This window comes from Bactrocera tryoni, chromosome 2, assembly GCF_016617805.1.
Source record: "Bactrocera tryoni isolate S06 chromosome 2, CSIRO_BtryS06_freeze2, whole genome shotgun sequence".
NCBI classification, from domain to species: Eukaryota; Metazoa; Arthropoda; class Insecta; order Diptera; family Tephritidae; genus Bactrocera; species Bactrocera tryoni.
The window spans coordinates 1,958,625-1,982,857 of NC_052500.1; the positions used below are offsets into that span (position 1 = coordinate 1,958,625).

At 37.6% G+C, this 24,233-nt stretch overlaps 4 protein-coding genes across 6 annotated transcripts; 1 reads left to right on the plus strand and 3 right to left on the minus strand.

Annotated features, from left to right (window-relative positions):
- Window positions 1-192: 192 nt before the first annotated feature.
- Window positions 193-20,185, minus strand: LOC120768163 (protein mothers against dpp). Of its 3 annotated transcripts, none has more exons than XM_040094725.1 (4): window positions 19,740-20,185; window positions 2,224-2,546; window positions 1,438-2,134; window positions 193-1,378 (listed from the first exon to the last, which is right to left on the minus strand). In XM_040094725.1, the coding sequence occupies exons 2-4, from the start codon at window positions 2,509-2,511 to the stop codon at window positions 972-974; spliced, it is 1,392 nt and encodes a 463-aa protein (XP_039950659.1). In that variant the 5' UTR covers window positions 2,512-2,546; window positions 19,740-20,185; the 3' UTR covers window positions 193-971. The 3 variants fall into 3 exon arrangements, with proteins under 3 accessions (XP_039950659.1, XP_039950660.1, XP_039950658.1); XM_040094726.1 differs by lacking the exon at window positions 19,740-20,185 and adding an exon at window positions 6,607-7,013; XM_040094724.1 differs by lacking the exon at window positions 19,740-20,185 and adding an exon at window positions 6,538-6,620.
- Window positions 20,186-20,567: 382 nt separating this feature from the next.
- Window positions 20,568-21,400, plus strand: LOC120768491 (probable RNA methyltransferase CG11342). The gene has a single exon (XM_040095207.1). The coding sequence runs from the start codon at window positions 20,590-20,592 to the stop codon at window positions 21,304-21,306; it is 717 nt and encodes a 238-aa protein (XP_039951141.1). The 5' UTR covers window positions 20,568-20,589; the 3' UTR covers window positions 21,307-21,400.
- Window positions 21,399-23,130, minus strand: LOC120768489 (polycomb protein esc). The gene is made up of 4 exons (XM_040095205.1): window positions 23,099-23,130; window positions 22,704-23,043; window positions 22,448-22,640; window positions 21,399-22,391 (listed from the first exon to the last, which is right to left on the minus strand). Exons 2-4 carry the CDS (start codon window positions 23,003-23,005, stop codon window positions 21,498-21,500), a joined length of 1,389 nt encoding a protein of 462 aa, XP_039951139.1. The 5' UTR covers window positions 23,006-23,043; window positions 23,099-23,130; the 3' UTR covers window positions 21,399-21,497.
- Window positions 23,083-24,191, minus strand: LOC120768490 (augmin complex subunit dgt2). The gene is made up of 2 exons (XM_040095206.1): window positions 23,843-24,191; window positions 23,083-23,786 (listed from the first exon to the last, which is right to left on the minus strand). Exons 1-2 carry the CDS (start codon window positions 24,087-24,089, stop codon window positions 23,278-23,280), a joined length of 756 nt encoding a protein of 251 aa, XP_039951140.1. The 5' UTR covers window positions 24,090-24,191; the 3' UTR covers window positions 23,083-23,277.
- Window positions 24,192-24,233: the final 42 nt, after the last annotated feature.

Sequence of the window (24,233 nt, forward strand, 5' to 3'; positions counted from 1 at the left end):
ATAGGTAGCAAAACGCAAAGCAAGTAGCTCAAATAGCCTAAAATACATGGCAAATTTAAAATATCTTTGTAAATACATTGTATATGTGAAGGCATTTATTTCTTTGTAGCAAATTGTAATGAACTTTAATGCATTTCGCAACTTTTCTGCCACTTGATCGGTTCAGCGCTTATTTTGAAAACTATATAGTAATACAATTTAAACTGTTTACATTTATTGGCCAAGATCTCTTATTTACATATGTATTATATCAGCTGTTCAATAATTTGCATTTGTATAAGGCATGTTTCAAAAGCACTTAAGTATGTATGTAGCACATTTTGTAGTAGTGTTGTGTTGCATTTGAATATATACGCTTAAGCATGCACATTAGCGTTAAGATAATTTGAAGTTTAACTAATTCACTATTACTAAATTAAATCCTACATATGTACTCATATTTTCTACTGGTTGCACAATTAATTTACTATTACATCTTATATAAATTTACTTACATTTCATGAAAACTATCGATTGCTTCTGAAATCATAAATGTAAACTTAAAATAAAACCACAAATACGAATGAAAATTAAAATAATAAAACTTTATTATTACACAAAAAATGATATATCCTACTTGATGCAATTTGCAAACAAAATATTTTTGAAAAATTGTCTAAATTAGTTGTTCTTGTAATATTATAAAAATAGTATAAATGTACTTTTGGGGTATATGTATACGATGCTTAAAAATCAAAGTAATAAAACATTAATATCTAAACTATGTTGATGCCAATTATATCGTTATATTTATCTTAAGTTCTCCTTCATACCGTAATAGTGAAACGGCAATATAAACCGTTCAAATAAAATGTGTAAACAAGTAGTAGAAACGAAATGATAAAATCAGCGCAGATCAATCAAAAGCAAATAAAAAAAAAACTAAGTAATGATAAAAAAAAAATAAGAAATGACAACATATCATTTTGCTCTTATGATACGGAACTGATGGCGTTGTGTGGCGAGCCCATTTGTGTCAATACTTTGTCAAGCCATTGCAATGGTCCATGCAGATGTATCTCTATCCAACAAGGAGTGGATGTTACATCCTGTCTGTGATATTCAGCTCCCCATCCTTTTACGAAACTCATTCGGATTGTGCACATCTTTGTCAATTCATAAACTGCTTCAAAACCGTTGTTAACGGATTGCGATAAAAGTTGAGCAAACTCCTGATTGTTGAAAATTTTCAAAGAACAGCCAGGTGGTATCTTGCACACAGTACTCGGATGGAAGCCATGGTGATAATTGCAGTTTCGAGATTGTACAAATATTGCCGAGTCGGATAGACATTCGGCATATACTTCTCCAGCAACGTAATAGAGGTGAACGCCTTTTCCTGTTAGGCAATGATAGAGATTAGTAAAAATCATCAATGTATTTTGTCATGTTACATACCTATGTGACGGCGTGTATTTTCTATGGTACTGTTACGATTTACATTACTTAACTGTCCTAGACAGCAGCGATCTGAATTATTCGATGGATTTGTGAAACCGTCGACGATGACTGAATTATTGTTGCAGTGGAATACTTCACCCACACGGCAATTGAGCTCGTAATAAGCAATTGAAGCCCAAAATGCTGGCTCTGAGTAGCTCACCTGGGCCACGTCGCCCATCTGTGTATCGATCAGTTGTGTGCCATCATTAGGATTGTTCGAATTGCCGTCCTCCGAGGGGCTGTATGCCGGCGGTGGGGTGCCTGCCAAACTACCATATGGTGAGTTAGGATTGGAGTTGACCGTACTAGGGCTACCGGCTGATGTTAAAGGCGGACTGTTGGGGCTCATATTGTTGAAGCCATTATTAGAGTAATTCATATTGGGTGGAATTGGCGGTTCAGACATTGACTGATTTAAATGTAGCATTGAGAAACCGGGCGCAAACTCTGAATGGCGTGGCACCAACACCGGCGGCAGTACAGGACTTTCAACTCGTTTATAGTGATAAGGATTGATGCAAACTTCTTTTTGCTTGGCGCTGAATGGGTACTGGCAAATATCAAGTGGTTTTAGTTCGTGGTGTGATTGCAAATCTGGCCATCGCCAAACGCGACAATAGATAACATGTGGAAGTCCTTTCCGATGAGAGACCTGTCGAAGAAAATTTTTTATTTTATATATATATTCGAGTTAAAGATGTAAAATCGTAATACAAAAGCGGAGTTTCGGCCCAAACTTACCTGTAAGCGACCATCTAAAGAACGTGGGATTGTAACACATTTCGAAGGCTGGCCAGGGCAGGATAGAGCACGTTCGAGCTCCTCAATAGCACCCTTACGTTTTTTCAACTTTTTCACCAAACTGTCCACCGCTTTTTCGGCCCATTTCTCTTCTTCGTCGCCTTGTTTCCAGCCCAACAGTTTCTTCACTGCCGGCGATGTGAATGAGAAGAGTGTGCCAAGTCGGGACATGGCGCTGCTGGAAGTGGACTCGACATCTTCTGTATCCATGCCGTTTGTCGGATTCATCGGATAGCCGGGATAACTGTTTACGGGATGGTAATCTGGAAATGAACATAATAAATTTAGGAATAAAAATGTGTAAACAAAACAAACAATTAAAAAAAAATACTTCCTAAGCACTATAACATAGGCAACTGATAGTAATGTTATCAAATGTCTTGAAACAGGATTGGAAAATTTGCGGTATCGAGTAATATGTAGGTGGAGCTAACAGTTTTGAGTTTTCGGCTAAGCCAATTAAAAACATATAAGCAATAATGTGCGGCTGCGCAAAAGCACAGTAACCGATAGCCAAATGCATACAACGAACAATTAAGCAAATGCCGTAACAAAAGTTGGTTCCCTGATTGGTACGAGTATATACACCCGCTACTTAAAGCGCTATAATCGATGGCTATCTTGGCGTACGGCCAAGCGCAGTTGCCGAACACACATCCGTCGTTCTTTTATTTGTTTGTGTGTTGTGTACGATCGGTGGGCGGCTCTAGCACACACAACTTTATGCCGTTGCACACGCGTTCCAAAGCAGACAACGCGTAATAAGTTAAATTAAAAATGGAGTTTGAAGCGATACAAGCTTTATAAGCCTTACAAATTTAAGTAAAACTTGCTGTACTTGGCACCTGATTATTTTAGAGTTTATTTATGCAGCAAATTATTAGTTTAGGACAAATTAGTTACAAATTATTTAACGGCAATTAACCTAAGGCGAAAGTGACCCTTTGAATATTAATCAAATATTTACTATATATGTGGTACTCACAACGTGTCACTCTGCGGCTAAAAACATAATACATAGTATAATAATAAATAAAATTAGGTATTGTAGGCAATGAAGCTGGTCTGGATTCCAAATTAGGTTTCATTATTAAGAAATGAACTGCCAGAGGTATAGTGTAATATTATGATATCTGTTTAAGTAATTTTAAGCAATGTATATCGAATATTAAACATACATACACACACATAAGAGAGCTTTCAGTCTTTTTCTTGGACCGCGCACCAGTAAAATATCGCCAACACACGAACTTTCTTATTAGAATTCCGTATGCAAAGTGCAATGAAATCAGATCTTGCTTGTTGCATTGTTGTTAATAGATGACAGTAAGTAAAGCAACAACTCACTTATCAACGTAACAATTCATTTTAATTATGACATTTCAATGTCAACTGGTTGCTGCGGTGAAATTGCCGCCTGCAGTGATGCAGATGAAAAATTCAATTGACTGTGGTAAATGCATAAAAAAAACAATACTTTTGCAACAAGCATAATTTTATAACTACTATTTGGATACGCGGTTTAACTAATATTCGTTTTGTTTTTTTTTTTCGTTTGTGCGCCAAGCCAAATGAGTAGATTTCTTCGTGTCATATGCAAAACGAATTAATTGAATTAATTGACAAGCACACAAGAAACTTGTGGACAATTGTCAAGCTTGTCAATAACACGATCGGATGTAAGTATGTAGCTACAACTGTATAACCATATTTACATAAACTAAATTACATTTCCAAATATGGCACTCACAAGCGTGGCAAGTGTTGTTTAAACAAGGAAGGTGCTACAATGTTGACAAAGCGTAAGCAAATTCGGAGCGCAGAAAAATTGTAGACCTGCAACGCGGTGGTACATTCTAAAATGTACATTTTAGTTTATCCCGTTTTGTTTAGAATCTGTGACATTCATTGACATAACTGTGTGGTGTGCTACAACATAGTCACCACACTTGTTTACGCTGCTGCCTCTAGGCAGCAATCCATTTTCAAATCCAATTAAGCGCTGCGTATAAATCAAGATATTAATTTAATCGCCACTGAGCCAAAGTGGGGATGTGGCCGGTAAATTTTCTAGCAAATTGGGTGGCGTTGAATTTGCTGATGGCAAGTGCAATTCGGTACAGGATTAGCTTGTGGCAAGAGATCGTGGATCCAATGTAGTGTAAGTATGCTAATTTGTTTGTGTGACTGTGCGCGTTGATATACGAATGCATTTTGCATTTAATACGCTTACGCATTGCGCGATCAGTAGCAAGTATTTATACAGTAGCTGGGCGAAACACAGCAGGCGCAATTTTGATTATCACGCGCTACGGCTACTGGACTTTAATTTACAATCTGGTTAGAATTACTCATTTCACAACGAATTAATTGTAAATTTCTTAGTAGCTATAATTTATATTTATTACAGCTATGCAATTAATACCACAGCGAACACAAGGTGGCCGCCTGCTGTTTCCCATCGACTACTGGAATACGCCAATTCTTTCACACAGCCACGAGCTAACACGTTTCGGAACACTCAAAATCCGGTGCAAGTGTGGGAAATACATATGAACGATTGAAGTTCCTTCAGAAAGGATAGGAAAGCTTAGCTTCCTTCAAATGGGAGACTAATAATAAGATATTAAATAAGATATATGCATTAGATGCGTAAAGTGGATGAAATACAAACATAATGTGCGAAAAAGATCATGTTCTAAGCGTGGTGAAGCTCAACAAATGGTCGCAAAGCCAGGATTGACGCCTCGAAGGGTATGCTGAGTGTTTGATAGTATTGGAAAGAAATCATCCAATATGATTTGGTCCAGCCTGGTCGAACTATTGATTCTACATTTTACTGTCAACAACTGATGAGATGGAAGCAAGCAATCGAAAAAAACGGCCAGAACTGATCAACAGAAAAGGCTTCGTCTTCCATGAGACTACACATATCTTAATGACTCGGAAAAAACTGGGAGAGCTTGGTTGGGAAGTTTTGATGCATTCTCCATATAGCCCTGATCTTGCACCATCGGACTAACATTTGTTTCGGTCAATACAAAACTCCCTTAATGGAGTAAAGTTGGCTTCAAGAGAAGCGTGTGAAAATTACTTGTCGCAGTTTTTCACCGTGAAACCAGAAAAGTTTTACATTGATGGAATAATGTCTCTAGCGGAAAAATGACAAAAAGTGGTCGACAAAATGGTATATATTTGGTTCATTATAAAAATAAAAAAATAAGTTGAAGTTTGATTAGAAATACGAAAAGACTTTTTCGACTACCCTATTTTTCTGCGTATTAATAGTGCTTTCTTCTAAAGAGGGCCTTTTAAAATTGTTTTATATATACAAACTTCAACTTATTTGAATTCAATTTAAATTATTGAAGTGAATTTGTGCTCGTTATTTGTCTATAGCTTTATGAACCTATGTAAAGTGCAGATGGATATGCGTGAAAAATCATGGAAACCACAAGCTGGTCATAGTGTCACAAACCAATATAAATAAATATTCACATATGCCTTCATAGATATCAGTAAATCACGACTGATATACGGGTACTTCCAATCTCACGCAAACACACCTTGTATTGATTTTTAACAAATATGTAAGCATACATACACACATGTGTTCAACATGATGCAGGGATTGCAATGCAAGTGCGCTATTTATAATTCACGCACGCATGCGCATTATTAATCAATCATAAATGCGGCAATAAGTGTAAATCAAAGTGTATAAAACTTATCGTACTTCCGCTCAACGGATAGTAACAACACTTGGCGAAACAAATGAATAAACCGATGACTTGAGGAGGATCAGATCGTGGACTCCAAACATTACTAATATTGCACTAAAAATTGCCTATACTACAAACCCTGAAGTAAGCTTGAAGTGTCACAAGTCAACGATATATACACATCCTAATATAACTAGTGCGGATACTGATCTTTCCAAAAGTGTTCACAATTATTATAAATGTTCTCCGAAATCAAAGGTTTCATTGCTAAGATCAAACACCTTAGAGTAATTATATTATATTGGGTAGTCGAAAAAGTCTTTTCGTATATATTGTAAGGGCTCTAGTGATTCTAAATCTATAGCCGATCAATAGTATCAGAGACAAACTAAGTACAGTTTTACTATTGACACTCCTCTCAGGTTTATACTTATGTAAATTATAGTCATACGGGCACGAGCGCGCAAACGGAAACCCGAAGAAAATGGAAAAGTATTAGCAATAAACGTGATAAATATGGTAAATAACGTACACATGATTGTTACTTCGACCAATTGTTCGGGTCAAAATGCTTAAAATTAGACAAAAATTGATAAATTACACGGTGACGATCGCTTATAGAAGGACCAGCGTGTTAGCTTTTAAAACTTTTATTTTATTTTTATTGTTTTTTGTTTTGCACTTCACGAACGATCACAGGAATAACGCGCGGTACACTTTTAAGAAATCGTCGCTGCTTGTAAGGCAGATAAATTCAGCTGAGTAACGAAAACGTAAAGAAAATGTCAACAATAGTGTCGTTAAACGTGGCTGTATACAGTCGACTCCTCCGACGAATGATCGCGACGAAGCGTACGAACGCACCACTATTTCCTCGACTAACGCCGACTGACAGATTGACTTGACTTAGCGACTTTTGGTTTGCTTTCCTGCTAGCTTGTCTGCCTGCTGCCAAGCTGAGTGACGTCTTGTCACTTGAATTACAAATCAACAAATGCTGCACAATACGCTGCAACAGCGTCGATTAGGCGCGCACTGCCTCCACTCGACGACGGCGCTGATTGCTCGCACGGCGCTATTATACCGCTCAGCTGTATATTCGCTATTTTATGGCACCGTTTTTCTTTCTTTCAATAGATAATTTTACCGTGCGTCTACTCAGTTCTTTAAACGGGAGCACCACCAAATGCACCAAGCGACAGAACAAACAATAACACCAACAACTATTGTAATACATATGCATGCACGAGCAGATATTAGCCCCAAGAAAAATAACAGCAATTACAGCAAATGCAACTACAAAACTTAGCAAGAGTGTAGCGCAAGACCATAAGTAACAATGCCAGCGCTAAAGAGCGGTGGTAACAGCAGAATAATAAAAAAAAAAAAAAACAAAAAACATCCACAGAAAAACAAACAAGCACAACAACCGCAATAACACGAATAATAAAGGCAACAATATCAACAACAGCCATGAAAATAGGTGTGTGTGCATGTTTGTATTAAAAGACCCCATCATAAGTAAACAAATAGCTGCACTGATAGGAAAGCCTAAACAGTGTGAGATCTCTCAATCGATTGGCGACGCAGAGTGCAAGGCAAGTAAGTCGCAACGGTAAAGAGTGCCGAGTGCCTCGCGGAAATGCGACCAATTAAGAGAGCCAAAGAGTTATGGAAAACATGAAAAAGGAGTAGCGCTTGCGAAAAACAAACAACCAAAACGCTTGAGCAAATGAAAGCGAATTGACAATAAATATGCACAGGGTGCGCCAAATTGTCGTTGTTGGAGCGCCAGAAAATATTGCTCAAATATTTCTGGAATGCTGTCGTTTGTGCAGATCCTTGTCAGAAAAAAACCCGGATCTGCTCCGACTACGCACACGCGACTGTAGTGGGATGTGCCATCTTTTATGTCGGTATTCGATATTTTATTGCATTTGTTCTCTTCACAGGAATCTGAACTCATCACCTTGTGCGATTGTCGATGGTCCAATGCTCCGAGCCAACATCCTTCGATATCGAAAGGATTTGTTCCTTTTTTTCTAAAATTACGCAATGTTGAAGTGCCGATATAAAAGATGGTGCACCCTGTAGATGTTTATACGTTCATGTCTTAATACAACTGTTGTTGTATATATAAATACAAATCTGTTAATTCGTGGAATAGCAATTTACCACCCATGAATAAAGTGAATTGTTCTCAGTACCTTTGAAATACGTTTAAGTAATGTAATTTACATAAACTAATTAAGTACACAACAGTGTTAGATAATATTTTATAGCGGAATTTTAAAGAGATTTTTAATAAAATAAAATTGTAAGAGTGAAGTATCGGAAGAAGGGTAAACTTCACAAAGAAGTTTAATGTTAGCCTCGGCAGTATTGCTGGCTGGAGCGACTCGACGCAGCTCAATTCAATGGCTGATAGCTCGATAACATCTAAAGGCTCTCCACACCCATGGAATGGTTTCCGAGCATATTTCATGCAGAGGTCTTTTCTATAAGTCGGTGTTTAAGGATTAATCTCCAATAGAACTATCCCAATCTGCGAATCGCTTGTACAACTTAGAGATAGTCAAGCGGCAGTAGTCAAGCCTTTGTCTGCTACTGTCAATGCAATAGTCAGGCGTCCTAGACAGTAGTCAAGGCTTTGTTTAACCCGAAGAGACATGATGACCGAGTTGAAATTCAATTCAATGACCTTGTCTCTTCGGACCCGAAGAAATACATGAGTTATTTTAGCCGCAATTCACACTACACCATTCGGTAGACAAAGCCAATCAATGTGTTACCCGACGGCTGCGCAAAAATGGCAAAAGACTGCGCACCACTTACTTTCGCCGATGAGGAGGTGCGGAGTGTCATTAACAAAGCAAAATCCTCTAAACCCATTGGCCAGATGATGACTAAAGCACCTGGGCTCGACGGGAGTAAGCTAACTCACCAAGGTCCCCAATCTGTCGCTGGCCACTAATAAACTACAGACAAGCACAGACCGCCATTCAAGGTGGAGCCATTAACACTTTCACCGACTCCCTCTCACTGAACAGCGTACTTGGAGTCAAACCACCACCCAATGAAGACGACGAGCTCCGGTTGTCGCGAAAGTGACCCTTGCGCAGCTTCGTTCTGGATACCATAGCTCCTACTAATCCAGAATCGACCCTGACATATCAAACATATGTCTAGCATACGAGTCGCCGCATGACTTTAACCACCTCTTTGCATGCCCAGCTAACCCCCTCCACATTTGACAATCATCTCCCTATTGCCCTGGGCCTTCCGTTGGATGACCAGTTACATGAACTTATCTGAAGCTTGCCTTCCTAAAGCGGACTAGTTAACCGTTACAACGACAACAACTACAAAGACAAGCGGCGGTAAAAGCTATCTCAGCATATGAGATTTAATCGCTATTAGTGAAGGAGCATATAGGAAAAGTGAACAGTCAAAGAGCTGGCTGACAAACTCGCTGCGGCTTCTAGAATGATGGACAGGCATTCATCATTCAAAGCTGCTAATGGGAATTTACCACTTAGAAAAGATTAAAAATATGATTAACCTCCCCAGAGACAAATTTCTTCTACTAGTCGCACTCTATACTGGGCAAAATCACTTGTTCAATATGGACATCTTGTGCAGATTGGCGGTTCTGAGCACCTGATTCTATATTACACGCAATCGTACACGTACGCACATTGGCCTTGGGTCCACATATGTGGATAGGGATCACATTACCTCACTAACGCCCAGCAAGTTCGTGGAATTCTTCAGAGTGTTGGGCCCTTAAAGACACAATAGATCTTAGGTCGCGGTGCAAACCTCAATTAAATCCTATTCTATAGGAAGTTCCAGAGAAAAACACTTAGGGCACATACTGGATGCAGTATTTAGTCCTTTTATTCTTTATGGATGATTTTGGAGTACTGTATGATCCGTATGGAGTAGATGTTGCATGAATGATTGCTCGCAATTTTCGCAGGCAGGCGATAATTGTACTTTGCACCTTTGTGAAGTGGAACGCTGCAGATAAATTTACGCAAACCGAAAATAAATGTCAACAGTATCGAATTGCCAAGGAAGCGATAAATGCAGCGAGAGCTGCAACGTCAAGCTCATCGAAGATTTAGGACTCGATGCTCTTGCATGTACATATGTATGTATGTATGCCATGACACATGCAAGTACAGTCACATTACAAAGCGCACAAGTTGACGCTAATGTTGCACTTAAAAATTATCATGAGGCATGGCATAGATGCAGATTTCGCGAAATTAGAGCAGATGTATGTTTGTAAGTATGTGGGTGACACGCTAACTGGCGCGTTGCTCGATAGTGGGTGTTGTGGGCAAAGCTTTCAGATGCAAATATACTGCAAAGTTGCTCGCAAACTTAACCAGCGCTCGAATGACTACAGCAATGGGATAGAAATTGAGAGATTAATGTTCTGTGGTGTATTGATAGGAGTAGGCGTTAGAGGTTTTGGTAGACACATCTTATTGCCGTAAGTGAATAAAAAAGAGACTAATCACTAACTTGAATATGTTTGTTATGGCCAGAAAGCAAGCATAGAAAAAATGTCAAAACTATCTATACTTATGGTCAAATCACGCCAGAAATCAACGCGGCAGCAGCGTCATAAACTTTCGCGAAGAAGGGTATTCCATGTTAGACATCTTACTGTGCATTGTTTTGAAAAAATGGAGGCTTCCTACTTTGTTGAGGGAGGACGAAGTCTTGAATGATTGGTTTGATTTAAAATTGTGATATTGTAGCGTCGCAAGTCACTAGTCGCTCTTCGGTAAGCTGGTGTTATTTGTTGTGCGAAAGGGTCTGACGTTCTGGTGGTTTTGTGGTTCGAATTTTTTCAATTTTTAATTTTTCTTCAGTTCGTAAGCACTGCTATTTTGCATATTATTTTAATTTGCATGTCAACAACAACAGCTACAATCGTCAATGTGGCACGTACGAGTCATCAGCGCCAACAGCTTAACGCCAATACGGCAACACCAACAACAACAACAAAATGAACACACATAAAAAATACAAAAACAAAAAAAAAAAACACAAATGAATATGTTAACAGAAATAGCCAACAACAGACATGGTAAAATTGCATTTGTAATTGGAAGTTGGAGTTAGGCGCCGCCTGTTGAAATACAACAACAACAATAACATGTATGTAAATGTTTATACTGGTATTCAAATGGGCAGTGGAGCAATTGGCAAAGAATGGCGCAAAGATAATAATTAATTATTTTCTTTTAAATTATTAAAATTTCGTAAAAATTTTAGTTGCATGGAAGATTGTGTTTCCAAGCGCATTTTCGCAGTCAAAAATATACATAGTATATAAATTAAATATACAGGGTTAGTGCGGAAAGCAATAGGACTGATTTTCTTCCGCCGCGACTGTGCTTCGGAGCTTCGGAGTTAGTTGTCTCCGAGCACTTGGAGAATCAGGACAAACATTTTCGCGCGACGTGTTTCTGTGAGTGGTGCAAGCCGAAAATGCAGCGTTCGTTACACCAGAGTTACGCGATTAAATTCTGTGTGAAACTCGGTAAATCTGCTACAGAGCCGTTTGATATGATAAAGCACGCTTACCAAGATGTTGCTTTAGCAAGAAGTGGTATGTTTTGGTGACACCAGACCCTTTTGAAGGGCCGGGAAAAGGTCGCTGATGAAGACCAGAAGAATGAGCAAATCTCTTGTGGACAAACCGTTAACGCCAAGTTTTACGTGGAAGTCCTCAAGAGACTCAAACGAAGGGTCCGACAAGACCTAGCAGCCGATTGGAAGTTGCACCACGACAACGCCCCGGCTCACATCGCCTTTCTTGAGAACATATGCCTAACCAAGGCCGACATCCCAACGCTTTCGCAGCCGCCTTGCAGCCCAGATGTGACCCCCCCGGACTTTTTTGTTTTCTTGCCTGAAAAGGTCGATGAAAGGGGAGCATACTCCGCTCTCAAGGCTATTCCGGAGAATGCCTTCCGTCACGCCCCCAACGCTTGGAAATCGCGCTGCCAGCGCTGCATCGACGCAGAAAGACCCTATTTTGAAATTTTTTAAAGTATTTCAACGATTGGTTTAATAAATCCTCAGTCCTATTATTTTCCGGACAAACACTGTACATATAAATATATGTAATTCCATAAGCCGTTTCTTTCAAGTTTGTATTCCAAGGCGAGATTGTGCCACTATGGGCCCACTGTACAGACTGGCGTGTGCCCAACATTAACTGAACCAATAGCACATGTAGCACGTACAATCATCTGACTCTATGCGAATTCGATATAACTAATATGAGGACAAGTGTTCTTCGCATGTATACAACCACTCAATGTGTTGCGATCACACCGAAACCCCAAAAGACATTGGTTAAAAAATTAGAGAAGTACGTACAGACACGCAAACATTTGTATTGCAGCAAATGTACAATATATGAATAAAGGCAAAGCACTGGCTAAAACAAAACATTCGAAACAACAACCACATTTCGATTTTTTAATAATGCTTTTCCTTTAATTTCTATAATTTTTTGCTGCCATAAATGCCTTTGCCCATATCAGCAACATACGAATATAGTAAATTTAGATTGTAATCGATTCGAATGATCTTAGCGCCCCTATTCGTTTCACTTTGCACCACCGATGGCAACGCGCACATAATAATAATTAATGTTGTTTAGCATATTTTTATACGATGCATGCATGGGGCCAAACAAGCATCTAAAAGCACATTGTGCGCACACACTTACATACATATGTATGTGTACATATGGTTGCAAGAGGCAGGACGGAACAGCCAAGAAGTCGGTTGCAAAGGGACAAGCAAGCAAAGCTACAAAGTATGGCGCGTATAAATCATGTATTAGCAAAAATGCAATGTGTTGCAAGTTGTAAGTTAAGTTGGTTGGTTTTCAAATTGTGGCACGAATGCGATTGCAATTGCTATTTGCGTGCTCGTGTGTAGTATCTGAAGCTGATGGGGTGTGAGGCGAAAATTGCTGTAATTTAATGAAGTTAAACTAAGTATATGCAGGTGTACTAGCCGAAACTATTCGTACGTTCGTTAGATGGGTCAAATAATTGAAAGCTGAAACAACTATGTATATAACAAGAAAAAAACAGTAACTTCGGCTGCACCGAAGCTATGCTTCCCATTACACGTTCATTTTTAATAGCATTAGAGGGGAAAAAATATTTCTATCTTGTTTTTGACCGATTAGTTTGAAGGACAATTTTATGTCATTATAAAGAAATTGTAGCGTTGCCTTGGACAATAATTTTTGCAAAATTTCGTATTTAAATTTGTCAAATAAAAATGTTTTCCATACAAGGACGTGAGTTTGATCGGTCGGTTTGTATGGCAGCTATGTATATGCTATAGTCGTCCGATATCGGCCGTTCCGACAAATCAGCAGCTTCTTAGGATGAAAAGCACATATGCAAAATTTCGTATCGATATCTAAAAAAAACTTACGGACTTGTCGCGTATATACAGACAGACAGAGGGAGGGACCTTGCTAAATCGATTTAGCCCATCACGCTAATCATTTATGTCATTAATGCTGCAATACCACTCAAAACAGTAATGCAGTAAAATCTTCTCTTAACACTAACCATTGTTAGAAGTCAACGTAACATAATAATTATTTTTTACCAATAAAACCTATATTAAAAAACACTATATTTTTTAAGTCTACTGAGCTGTACTTATGTACGTACGTATCGCATACATAAATATGTACATATGTAAGTGCAAACGTCTCTTGACATCTAACTAGTTTTCATATTCCGTATTCAACACCTCCAAATGGCTAGCCACTGCCACCCAAGGCGGTGATCCGAGTATTTGGCTTGCATTGCAACTTATCTGGTATTCGAAGCGAGTACCTTCGCGCAATAAAGTTATAATTATTGCATTTAAAATCTAATAAATCTTCACGCACACAAAGTGTGACTCCTGCCAGTGGCCAACGAAGGAAGAACCAGACATAACCTGCTGGTTTTCCATCTACCTATCTGTCTGTCTAGTTTTTGCGCTTGCGCGTGAGCATTGAAAATTTTCCAGTTAGCTGGACGATCAAGATTTCTGTGACTACTGTCTTACATTGAAGCAAACGCTTGGAAGGCACAAACACCGCTATGTACATAGGTGGATAAGTACATGTGCACGTAGTTCCATATCTAGTTGTGCTCTTGACGCGGTCTACGGTGTTAGCATTTGTCACTGGCTACTCACAACAACTCTACAGCTTGTTCTCTGTGTGTTGCTCCGCATTTGAAGAATCTCGCGCTGTCTTGCCTTAGCCACCGTTTGCCTTAATGTCACCATGCAATGTTATCATTGTGAGTTTCAAACATGCTTACACACATTTGTACTTATGTGCGATAAACAAACTGTATAAATTGCGCACAGTCACAGTCCTCAAATTGGTATAAATCATCTTCTGTGCCTACTACTCTCACAAATATACTAAGCAGTGCTCCCTGCAGGAAAATGAGAATTTGTCAGCCAAGTTTCTAGCATCTTTCCGAAATTGGAATGAGTCCACCATAGCCTAAAAGAGGCTTTAGAATACCGTCACAGGATTTCGAAAATAAAACGGGTATGGGCGAAAAGTCGAGGTTTCCCAAATCGATCATATAGTATATATATATGTATGTATATAAACCCCGGACAAGTACTAGGTGTTGTAAGAATTTCGATACCAATCCTCTGCTACTTGTTTTCATATTGTGGACTGGTTAATATTTTACTATTTCCTACTAGGTCGGATCGATCGAAGAACTCAATAATGGTTTATATAAAAAAGAACTCTTGTCGACAGGTGCTGCTTCGGACTGAGTAGATAATTGACAGATAAAGTCCTCTCTCGACGAAGAAATACCAAATTCTATAGGCCACTCATCATCCCCGTCCTGCTATAAGGTCCAGAGGCAGAAAACATCTGAGCCGCTCCCACGACAGACGGGTGTACGTAACCGGAAAGGACGCGGGATTTTATCCGGCCAAGGACTATCAACTCGGCACAATTCTGCCTACAACAACATCTGAGAGTCGGCGTTAGGAGTTTTCGAGAGAAAGATTCTCGGAAGATTTATGGTCCTTTATATGTTGGCAACGGCGAATACCGCAGTCGATGGAACGATGAACTGTACGAGATATTCGACGACATTAACGTACAGGGTTTGTCCGGAAAGTAGTAGTACTGAGTCGAATTAAAAAAATTTATTGAACCAATCGTCACAATTCTTTAAAAACTTTTAAAATAGGCTCCTTCTGCGTCGATGCAGCGCTGCCAGCACGATTTCCAACGACAACACCGAATTAAGAGACGGCGGCTACGCTGGCTAAGTCATGTCGTCCGAATGGATGAAAACACTCAGCTTTGAGAGTATTCGACGCAGTAGCCGACGGGGGAACCAGAGGAAGAGGAAGACCTTTACTCCGTTGGAAAGGCCAGGTATAGAAGGACCTGGCAACACTTGGAGTCTCCAATAGGTAAAGGAAGAATGACTGGCGCGCTGTTGTAAACTCGGTTATAACCGGATAAGCGCTTTCTGCGCCAATAAAGAAGTAGAAGAAGTTATAAAAGAACATGAAGTCATACGCCGGCGCTATTGAACGGTACAATTTTAAAACTAATGCATTTTCCCACAGGGCATTTAAAAATGTACACTACACAGTATGTACGTGTATGGACTGTAAGAGCTATTTTCGCGACAATTATTTTGTAATTAGCAATGTTCATCGGATTAAATGGAAGCCGATGTAGCCCTCACATATCACGGCTCTGACACGGTCGATTGTACGCTTTATTGTTAACTTGTACGAAGTGTTGTTTTCAATTATGTCTGCCAATGTCGCTTTCCAACAGCCATCTAACCTGAAAGAGTTGTGTTTAGGTAAAAATTCTCGGAAAATTTGCCATTTTATGCAGCGCTCCTGATGCCGCCATACACTGCTGTGGTGCAAACGGAAGGCGCCTATCCATTTACCGTATTCAGTGCATTGCGGCAAGACAGCAAGATGTGCCATGAACGACTGCATTGTGACGCGTTCGCGCGGTGCATTCCCATCATATTTATGGCCATTGTAACCATTAAATCGAAGACACTTTGTTTGGGAATTGAGCTGCTGTCCACTATATATGTATGTACATAGATAATATGATGCAAGTTTAAGCCTTGCTTTTCATTGCTGAACAGAATTAAGAAACTCTTTTGAGTACTGCTTGATAACAAAGTCCTTCTATATAAATGTGGTTATAACTTCTCAAATTGTTCTTTGTATCTGAATTAGATGATTGCTCTACACACTAATTTAAATAACCAATTCAACCATCAAACAAGTAAAAATTTACAAATACAAAATTACTTTGTGATAAAGTCAGATTTCTTTATAATTATCCAATTTTATCTAAATACTCAATAAGCATAGATAATATGAAAAATAAAACAATGTGGACAAAAAGGGCAAATTGTTCGTAAAATTTTGCTAATAAACTTCAATGAACTCCACAAAAGATTTTGAAAAGGTTGACCTATAAACTAGCATCACGTACATATCTGTGGCTGTGTATGTACATTAAAATGAGAATCTAGGGCAAGTACACTCTTCGCTGTTGTCTCGGCAGAACATCCACATGTCGTTGGCCTCCATGCAACTTTAATAATATGTCATTTACGTAGAGGTCAATTGCTATATTCATGCTAGAAATCAATACATAAGTATGTAAGTGTGATGAGAATCTACCCACAGCATTTAGCATCAAAATAAGTTAAAGGAGGATCTAACAAAACTACACTTGCAAGCACTTATACACACATACATATGTACATACATACATACATACATACATACATAAATAAAAGTACATACAAACATATTTACTATAGTTTTAATAGTTTTGACTAGAATTTTTTTACTCTTGCAAAATATTGCTACAGAGTATAATAGTTTTGTTTACCTAACGGTTGTTTGTATCACCAAAAAAAAAAATCGAATTAGATATAGAGTAAAATACCAATGCAAAAAAATAAATAAATACGCCAGATATATTAAATTTTAATAGTAGGATTATACAAGAGGACTTGATAGGAGTCGGGTTTAAAATTTGACAATGGGTGGGGCAAGATCCACATTTGGTTAACCTACAACTCAGAACCTACTCGGCAGGCATTGACATTCTTATGCTCCACTGCGAAAACAAACGAAATCGGACCACAAACACGATAACTTCCCATATAACCAAATTTTAAATTATGTATGCAGCAGTAAGCTAATCAAGAACCAATGCATGTATTGGGTAAAAATTTATTCTGATTTTAATATTTTTTATTTAAGAATTTTTGTGAAAAGATAATGAAGTTTCGGCAGTGTACCATTATGGTGTAATTCCGAATTGATATTCACACACCCATACGGTTAAAAGTAAAGATCTAAAAGCAGTATACTATAGGATTGCACGTCAGTGCACCAGAAGCCTCCAGTGCTCTTTAAAAAAATTGATCAGTATTTGCCACATTACTGCGATCAACTCATTCTTTTTTAATTTCCCATAAATTTTTTATTGGATTAAGGTCTGGAGACTCCACACTCCATTACATCCACTTTATTCCTCTGGAACCATGATTTTAGGACATTTGCCGTATGTTTCGGTTCGTTGTCCTGTAGGAAAACCCACTTAAGGTGCATTTTCCATTCAGCATGTGGCAACATTACGGATTCCATAATGTATCTGTAAACGTACCGATCCATGGTACCATTAATACTGTGAAGCGGCCCAAACCAGAAGCAGAAAAGCATCCCCAGACCATAACATCGCAGCTATGTTTCAGTAAAAAGAACAGTTTTCCCACTTGGTTATCGGTAATTCTATGTACTTACATATGTACATATGTAAGTATATGATTTTTAGCGAACTGCAATCGTTTTAGTTGGTTACATTTGCTAATAAGGGGTTTCTCCCCTGGTCGATAACTAGATAAATAAGCGTTATTCAGGCGACGAGCGACCGTTCTTGAGCAGATTAGTAACCTAAGCTCCTTTACCAATTGCGGAGCGTTTTTCAATGGATATTTTTTACCAACTGATCTGTCAGTTTTTTCACCAGTTTTTCTTGGTCGGCCTCCGCGATGCACTATTGCGACAGTTTTGTTTCGAATAAAGTTCGAAATTATTTTTGTGATTGATGACTTGTGAATTTTGTACTTTACAGAAATTTATTTTTGATAAGTTCTGTTATTATCATCAATAACACGTGCTCGCAGTGCTTCACCGAATTTATTTGGAGCCATTACTTTTTTTGTAAACAATTTAAAATAAAAACGTGTTTTCGCAAAAAAATTCAGCGCAGAAATTATGCTCAGCAAATATTATAAGCAATTCAAACTCAATACCGTTAGAAAAAGAAACGGACAAAAGAGAAAAGAAACGAAGAAAACAGAGTTGCAATTGTTTTGTCGCGGCGGATTGTCCTACATCTTAAATTGTTTTCAAATATAACCGGCAAAATAAAAAAAATGATCGCGGTACACATTGCAAAAGATGTAACTTCAATGCTGTAAATTTAAAAACAGGAAACAAAAAGCAATTCGAAGGAAAAATGGCATTGTGAGAAAAAAAATCTAGGACTTCGCTATAGTTGCAAATGTTTTGTCCGATACTGTATGTAATTGTATACGGATTGTATGTTCCTATGTAGGTATTAACATTCAACAAACCTAAAGCAACTAATTATTTATTATTCAACTACGTATAAATGTTTATTTTATTAATCATTTCAGAATTAACTCAATGAGAGGTTGAAGGAATCGCAGCTCCAGATAGTGTATGTATATAGAACGTAGGGTGTTTTATTACATGACTCACTCACCCGTTGAAACTGATAGGTGTGTATGAGAGTCAATTAATGTGAATTTCTACAGAAATCGGCATTATTCATTAACAAACATTGAATTTAATTGATAAACATTTGGATGCCGGTTTTTGACGGTCTAAAAATAGTACGCTCCATGCTTTCAAGTGTTTTTAAATTTACAGCGGTCTCAACTACATAGGTATAACGTACACTTCAAAAGACTGAAATAATGTTTAGTATTTATGAATTCAACATTAATTCTATAATTTATTAATTACAAAATCCATTTAAATTGTTTAATAAAAAAAATTTAAGTAAATATTATTATTTCATAGTCATTTACATATTCGACTTTAAACCATTATATTGAACTTATCGCTATTTTCAGAGATCTAGCAGTTCCAGGTGCCGTTCTCTTATCCACTTTGTAGCTTTCTGTTGTAAAGGAAATCTTGCATTCATGTTTGTACATACATATGCCTCAATTCTCTAGTTTAGACAACAAATCTCCCGTATACACAATTAACCACACACACGTGTCAAATAGGTACAAGTGCACATGTATATGTAAACAAGTATCTGGAAATCTGTTCAACCTTCTGTGGGGCAACATCTTCGCAAACTAAGCAATACAAATTTGTTTTGCTATTATACAAGCAGTACAAATATACATATGTATACACATACATGACATAGGCATAAGAATCATAATTTCTTGGGGAAGCTCCCGATACGCATAAATTAATGAGTATAAGGAAGTATCTCAAAGGCAACAATTAATCCCTACTTTTATGCACAAGATTTTTTAATGTTTAGACGAATGTGTGCAGTGAAAATTTTGATATCAAATTCGTACTCACTTGTTCAATAGATTTTTGTTGCTTTTGGTATTCAATAGCCTTTTAATAAGAAATCGCACTGCAATTTCAATAATTTCACAAATTTCTATTGTTTATCAGGAAATGCAACGACAAACGACACGAATGCGACACGACAAACGAAAATGACGGACGACGGTCAACGAACACGACCCCAAATAACACCACTAAACAGATTTCATATATGTAGGTAAAGTATGTATGTACTTCACTACACGTCAGTCACTTTTACTAATTCCAGCCATTCATTTTCGTAAAAATCTAAATTTTTGCTACAAAAACAAAGAACTTTTCACCGTTTTCACTTTTAACAATGAAAAACTGATATCGAAATGGCAATAATTTCACTGTACAACGGTCACCGACGGTACAAATTTATTTTTACATTGCTGTTGAAGATTACACTTTGCATAATTTATGTTTTAAGTAATGTGTGAGAAAGAGATAGTGGATGCTTAAAATCTGACAGTCAAAATGACGGCTACAACGACGCGTCGGCTATTCAGCAACCCAGCGAAATTACAGAGAGCTTCATATGACCATAAAATGCAGTCGGTAAGACAGTTGTACTTGAATTTAATAAAATAAGCAACAAATTAAAGATTCTCCCTTATTTTATAACCGTTTCTAATTTATAATGTGATCTTTGCGTCATTTATTTTCAAACCCATTTATTTTATTTTAAACCATTCAAATTATTCTTACTTTAGTGTTAACAAAATGTAAACATACTGTGAATGTACATATAGCTAGTATACATACATACATATGTGTATATAAATGTCATTTCAAACAGCTGTATAAACAAAAGTACATATATACACAACTAATAATGGAATACCGGAATAATGATCCTGGAGCTGTGCAATATGGAAACTTTATAAATTACTATAATTTCAACAACGCGGGACAACGATTAAAATTATTACCACGCGATGTGTGGATTGGGATTGAGAATCCCCAATCTGGTGAACCCTACTTGGTTCTCGATATTGGTTGCAATGCTGGAAACCTGACTCAGCTGTTGTATACATTTTTAAATGAATGCGTTGGTACAACACATGAGCGTAATATACAAATACTAGGTGTTGACATCGATTCAGATTTAGTGAAGCGAGCTAAAACTGGCAATGAGTTTCCGTTAAATGTGAGTTATGAACATCTGGATGTTATGGATTCAAATGAGTCTCGTAAAATTAACGAATATTTGCACAAATGGAGTCGTAAAACTTTTGACGTGGTTTGTAGTTTTTCTGTAACTATGTGGATTCATTTGAACCATGGCGATGACGGTTTAAAACTGTTTCTAGAGAAAGTTTGTGACATGGCTGATTTACTTGTTGTTGAACCACAACCATGGAAATGTTATCAAACCGCGTTACGACGAATGAAAAGAGCTGGTGATGAATTTCCCCTTTATAAAGCGCTGCAGTGGCGTACAAATGTAGAAGAATGCATACAAGTTTTCTTAGAAAGTAGTTTGGGAAGAAAAAAAGTGTTTGAATGTTTACCCACTCGATGGCAGAGGCGTATTTGCTTTTATCGGTGACCCGGTTGTTCCAAAATGATTTCCAAACATCTTTGAAATGTATAATTTATATAGATTTACTTTTTTATAAAAATAAATAAGAATTACATTGACATTCATAAGGGTAAAAATATGCTCTTCACAGATTTTGTATGATTATATCTAACATATGTATTTAGTGAAAAATGTTTTGCTGAGATTTGAATGAAAAGTTAATTTGAACGATCCCATCGCCAAATGGTGCCATCATCACAAACACATATCAAAATGGATCCATCTTTGGAGAACGACGCCTGTCTAATAGCATTTGTGCACTTAGGATGTACCAATGTGCTACATTTCGTTAAATTTGGGTCTGAATTATCTAATTCCCAAACATAAGTTTTGCCCTGCTGATTACCCAGAGCTAAAACTTTCTGCCAAAAATTGAAAGCAAAACGAACAAACCATATTTCACATTCCTTATAGTCAAAGTGATGTATAATTGTTGTTGTAGAATCCTGAGCTTTAACATCGGTATGTTCAAGTTTGCCAGGCTTCCAACATACAATAGAATTCTCGCATGACTTGGAAAGAACAAAGTCTCCAAACCATTGGACACAGTCTACATAATTCCGATGAATATCTCGTGTAGAAAAATCAGGGAAATGCTCTTTAATTGTTGGAAACGGTGATGCGTTTTTACTGATATTAAATGTGCAACTATTTTCAATAGCATCCCTAATCGAAGGCTTATCAAGGCGCCACAATTTCAATGAGTGATCCATACCACTAGACATAATGCGATCGCCACGTAAATCAAAATCCAATGAAAGAACTTCATCGCGATGTCCTTCAACACCTCCAAATATAGCCACACATACATCTGTTTGAATGTTCCACAACCGAAGCGAGTGATCCTTACTGCCCGATAATAGAAACTGAGGCAGTTTGGGATGAAATTTTAATTCGTTTATTGCATGCCCATGACCAATGTAGTGCTTAGTGCAAATATGTTTCGATGGATTGAAAATGCGTATAACTCCTCGATACCCAGCGGCTGCAAGTATTGGATCGCCGTTCTCAGGATCGTATGACCAGGCGCATGTATAAAAATTCTCGTCGGGCTGCAGAAAAATAAATTGTTTAATAAGCTTTCTTAATAATAAATATATTTATATACATCAGGATCAGCATAGCACTGGAGCAACTTTATTCCAGTTGCATTGTTATCACCTTGCTCGTTTTCCCGTGGACACTCATAAATTGATATACGATCCTTTCCCACTGATGCGAAAATTGCCTGCTCCTTAATAAGATGCTGATTAAACTGTGCACCGAATAAGGGTTGACCGTGATCCTCGCGCAGATGACAACTTTAACAAAAACAGGAAGTTAGGATCTTTGAACTAGGTAATGGTTTTTCTATACATGCGTACATATATTTGTAAAGTGGTTTTACTGTCTTTTTCGACTTTTTTCGTGGTTTTGAATTCTTCCTGTTATTGGGCGATTTACTACGCGATGTAGTAGTCGTCGCCGTACTTATTACACTTCCTGTTTCATCTTTATCTTCGTCAGATTCTTCGCTTTCCCCTAAAGAATTTGCGGTAATATTTGAAGGGAGTTCCAAATCGATTATAGGAGGCGACTCCGTGTCCTGCGGCGGAGGTGGTTCTACACTATTAGCATTACTAGATTCTTTAACTTCGGAATTCTCCTTTATGTCATCAGAGGCCATTTTGAAATTCAGATATTATTTCAGCTTTAGAGCATTAACTATTTATGTGAGAATAAAATTGGCGTCGAAAAATACAAACAAAAAAATACAAACTTCATGAAATAATGACAGCTGAAAGCCGGTTTTCCGGGTAAGAGGCGTGCGGTGATATGGGTGGGATAAAGTGTTGCCACTAAAGGATGCTAAATACATCTAGAAAAATACATTATTTCTTTTTATTACATATTTTTCACTTAATATTATATATGGATAAAAAAAAGTTTGAAGATGCACTAATTTGACTCTGCTCCCGCAATTTTTTCTGTCTCCATATCTATATAATTTTCAACTTCTTTGAGTGCTTTCGCGCAATGCTCTGTTCGTGCCAGCAATTCATTAGTAAAGTAGTTTCTTAAAATATTGGATTTCTCTTGCGTTAGTCTTCCTTGGACATGTAAGAGCTCTAATTCATGTGCCAAGTATGGACCCATTTTCAACTCTGCTGCAGTTTTAAGATAAGCACATTTACGATTACTAGCTTCTGCGAGTTTCTGCAAATTAGAACGATGTTGGGACTCCAAGGAAATTATTTGATTAAATCCAGAGAGCTTTTTGGAGGCACATTTTCCAACTGGTGGTGGCGTACCAAGTTCGATAAATACATCAGGCACTTCTGCCTTCAACTTTTTACCAAAATCAATGATTGGTTGTAAATTTAAACGTAATAAGGATACAATTTCTTCGCGTATAGCTTTCCTTTCAGTATAAGTCAAATTTATAGACTCTCGTAGAGTTTTCAAGCCTATTTAGGGAAAATATTTATTAGAAGAAATTATTCTATTTTATTAATAGTTTTACCTAGAAGATAGTCGTCTCCTCCTCCAACATTCATATGCAAATAGTCGTTCACGTCAAGTACTTTTAAAGTATAATCGACTTGTTCACCACTATCGGGTAAATCCAATTTATTTATTCTTATTTTTTGTAAGTTATCCAGGATCAAACGTAATTTCCTGATCTTGCATAATTCATTGTCTCGTTTAGTTTCCATTTGCCTACGTGCCTCAGCATTGAGGATACTTAATGTTTCATTTGCATCTGCCATGTTGACTGAAGTATTTTATTTAAATTATTTTATTATATAATTTGTAACAAATAACAGAGGTAAATAAAATTCTTCACGATCGCGTTTGACTTGTTTGAATTTCCCGTTGTTACCGCCGTGTAGGTAAAGCAGTTTTGTTATTCA

What these genes read in the sequence shown, in the direction of transcription:
- LOC120768490 (XM_040095206.1), bottom strand. Translation starts at nt 24,089, where the DNA reads ATGGCAGATGCAAATGAAACATTAAGTATCCTCAATGCTGAGGCACGT. An exon ending in AGGAGACGACTATCTTCTAG is followed by an intron (nt 23,787 to 23,842) that starts GTAAAACTATTA and finishes TTCCCTAAATAG; the next exon opens with GCTTGAAAACTCTACGAGAG.
- LOC120768491 (XM_040095207.1), top strand. Translation starts at nt 20,590, where the DNA reads ATGGAATACCGGAATAATGATCCTGGAGCTGTGCAATATGGAAACTTT.
- LOC120768163 (XM_040094724.1), bottom strand. An exon ending in CTTTAGATGGTCGCTTACAG is followed by an intron (nt 2,135 to 2,223) that starts GTAAGTTTGGGC and finishes TTTCTTCGACAG; the next exon opens with GTCTCTCATCGGAAAGGACT. An exon ending in AAATACACGCCGTCACATAG is followed by an intron (nt 1,379 to 1,437) that starts GTATGTAACATG and finishes ATTGCCTAACAG; the next exon opens with GAAAAGGCGTTCACCTCTAT.
- LOC120768489 (XM_040095205.1), bottom strand. Translation starts at nt 23,005, where the DNA reads ATGGCCTCTGATGACATAAAGGAGAATTCCGAAGTTAAAGAATCTAGT. An exon ending in AAACCACTTTACAAATATAT is followed by an intron (nt 22,641 to 22,703) that starts GTACGCATGTAT and finishes TTTTTGTTAAAG; the next exon opens with TTGTCATCTGCGCGAGGATC. An exon ending in AGTGCTATGCTGATCCTGAT is followed by an intron (nt 22,392 to 22,447) that starts GTATATAAATAT and finishes ATTTTTCTGCAG; the next exon opens with CCCGACGAGAATTTTTATAC.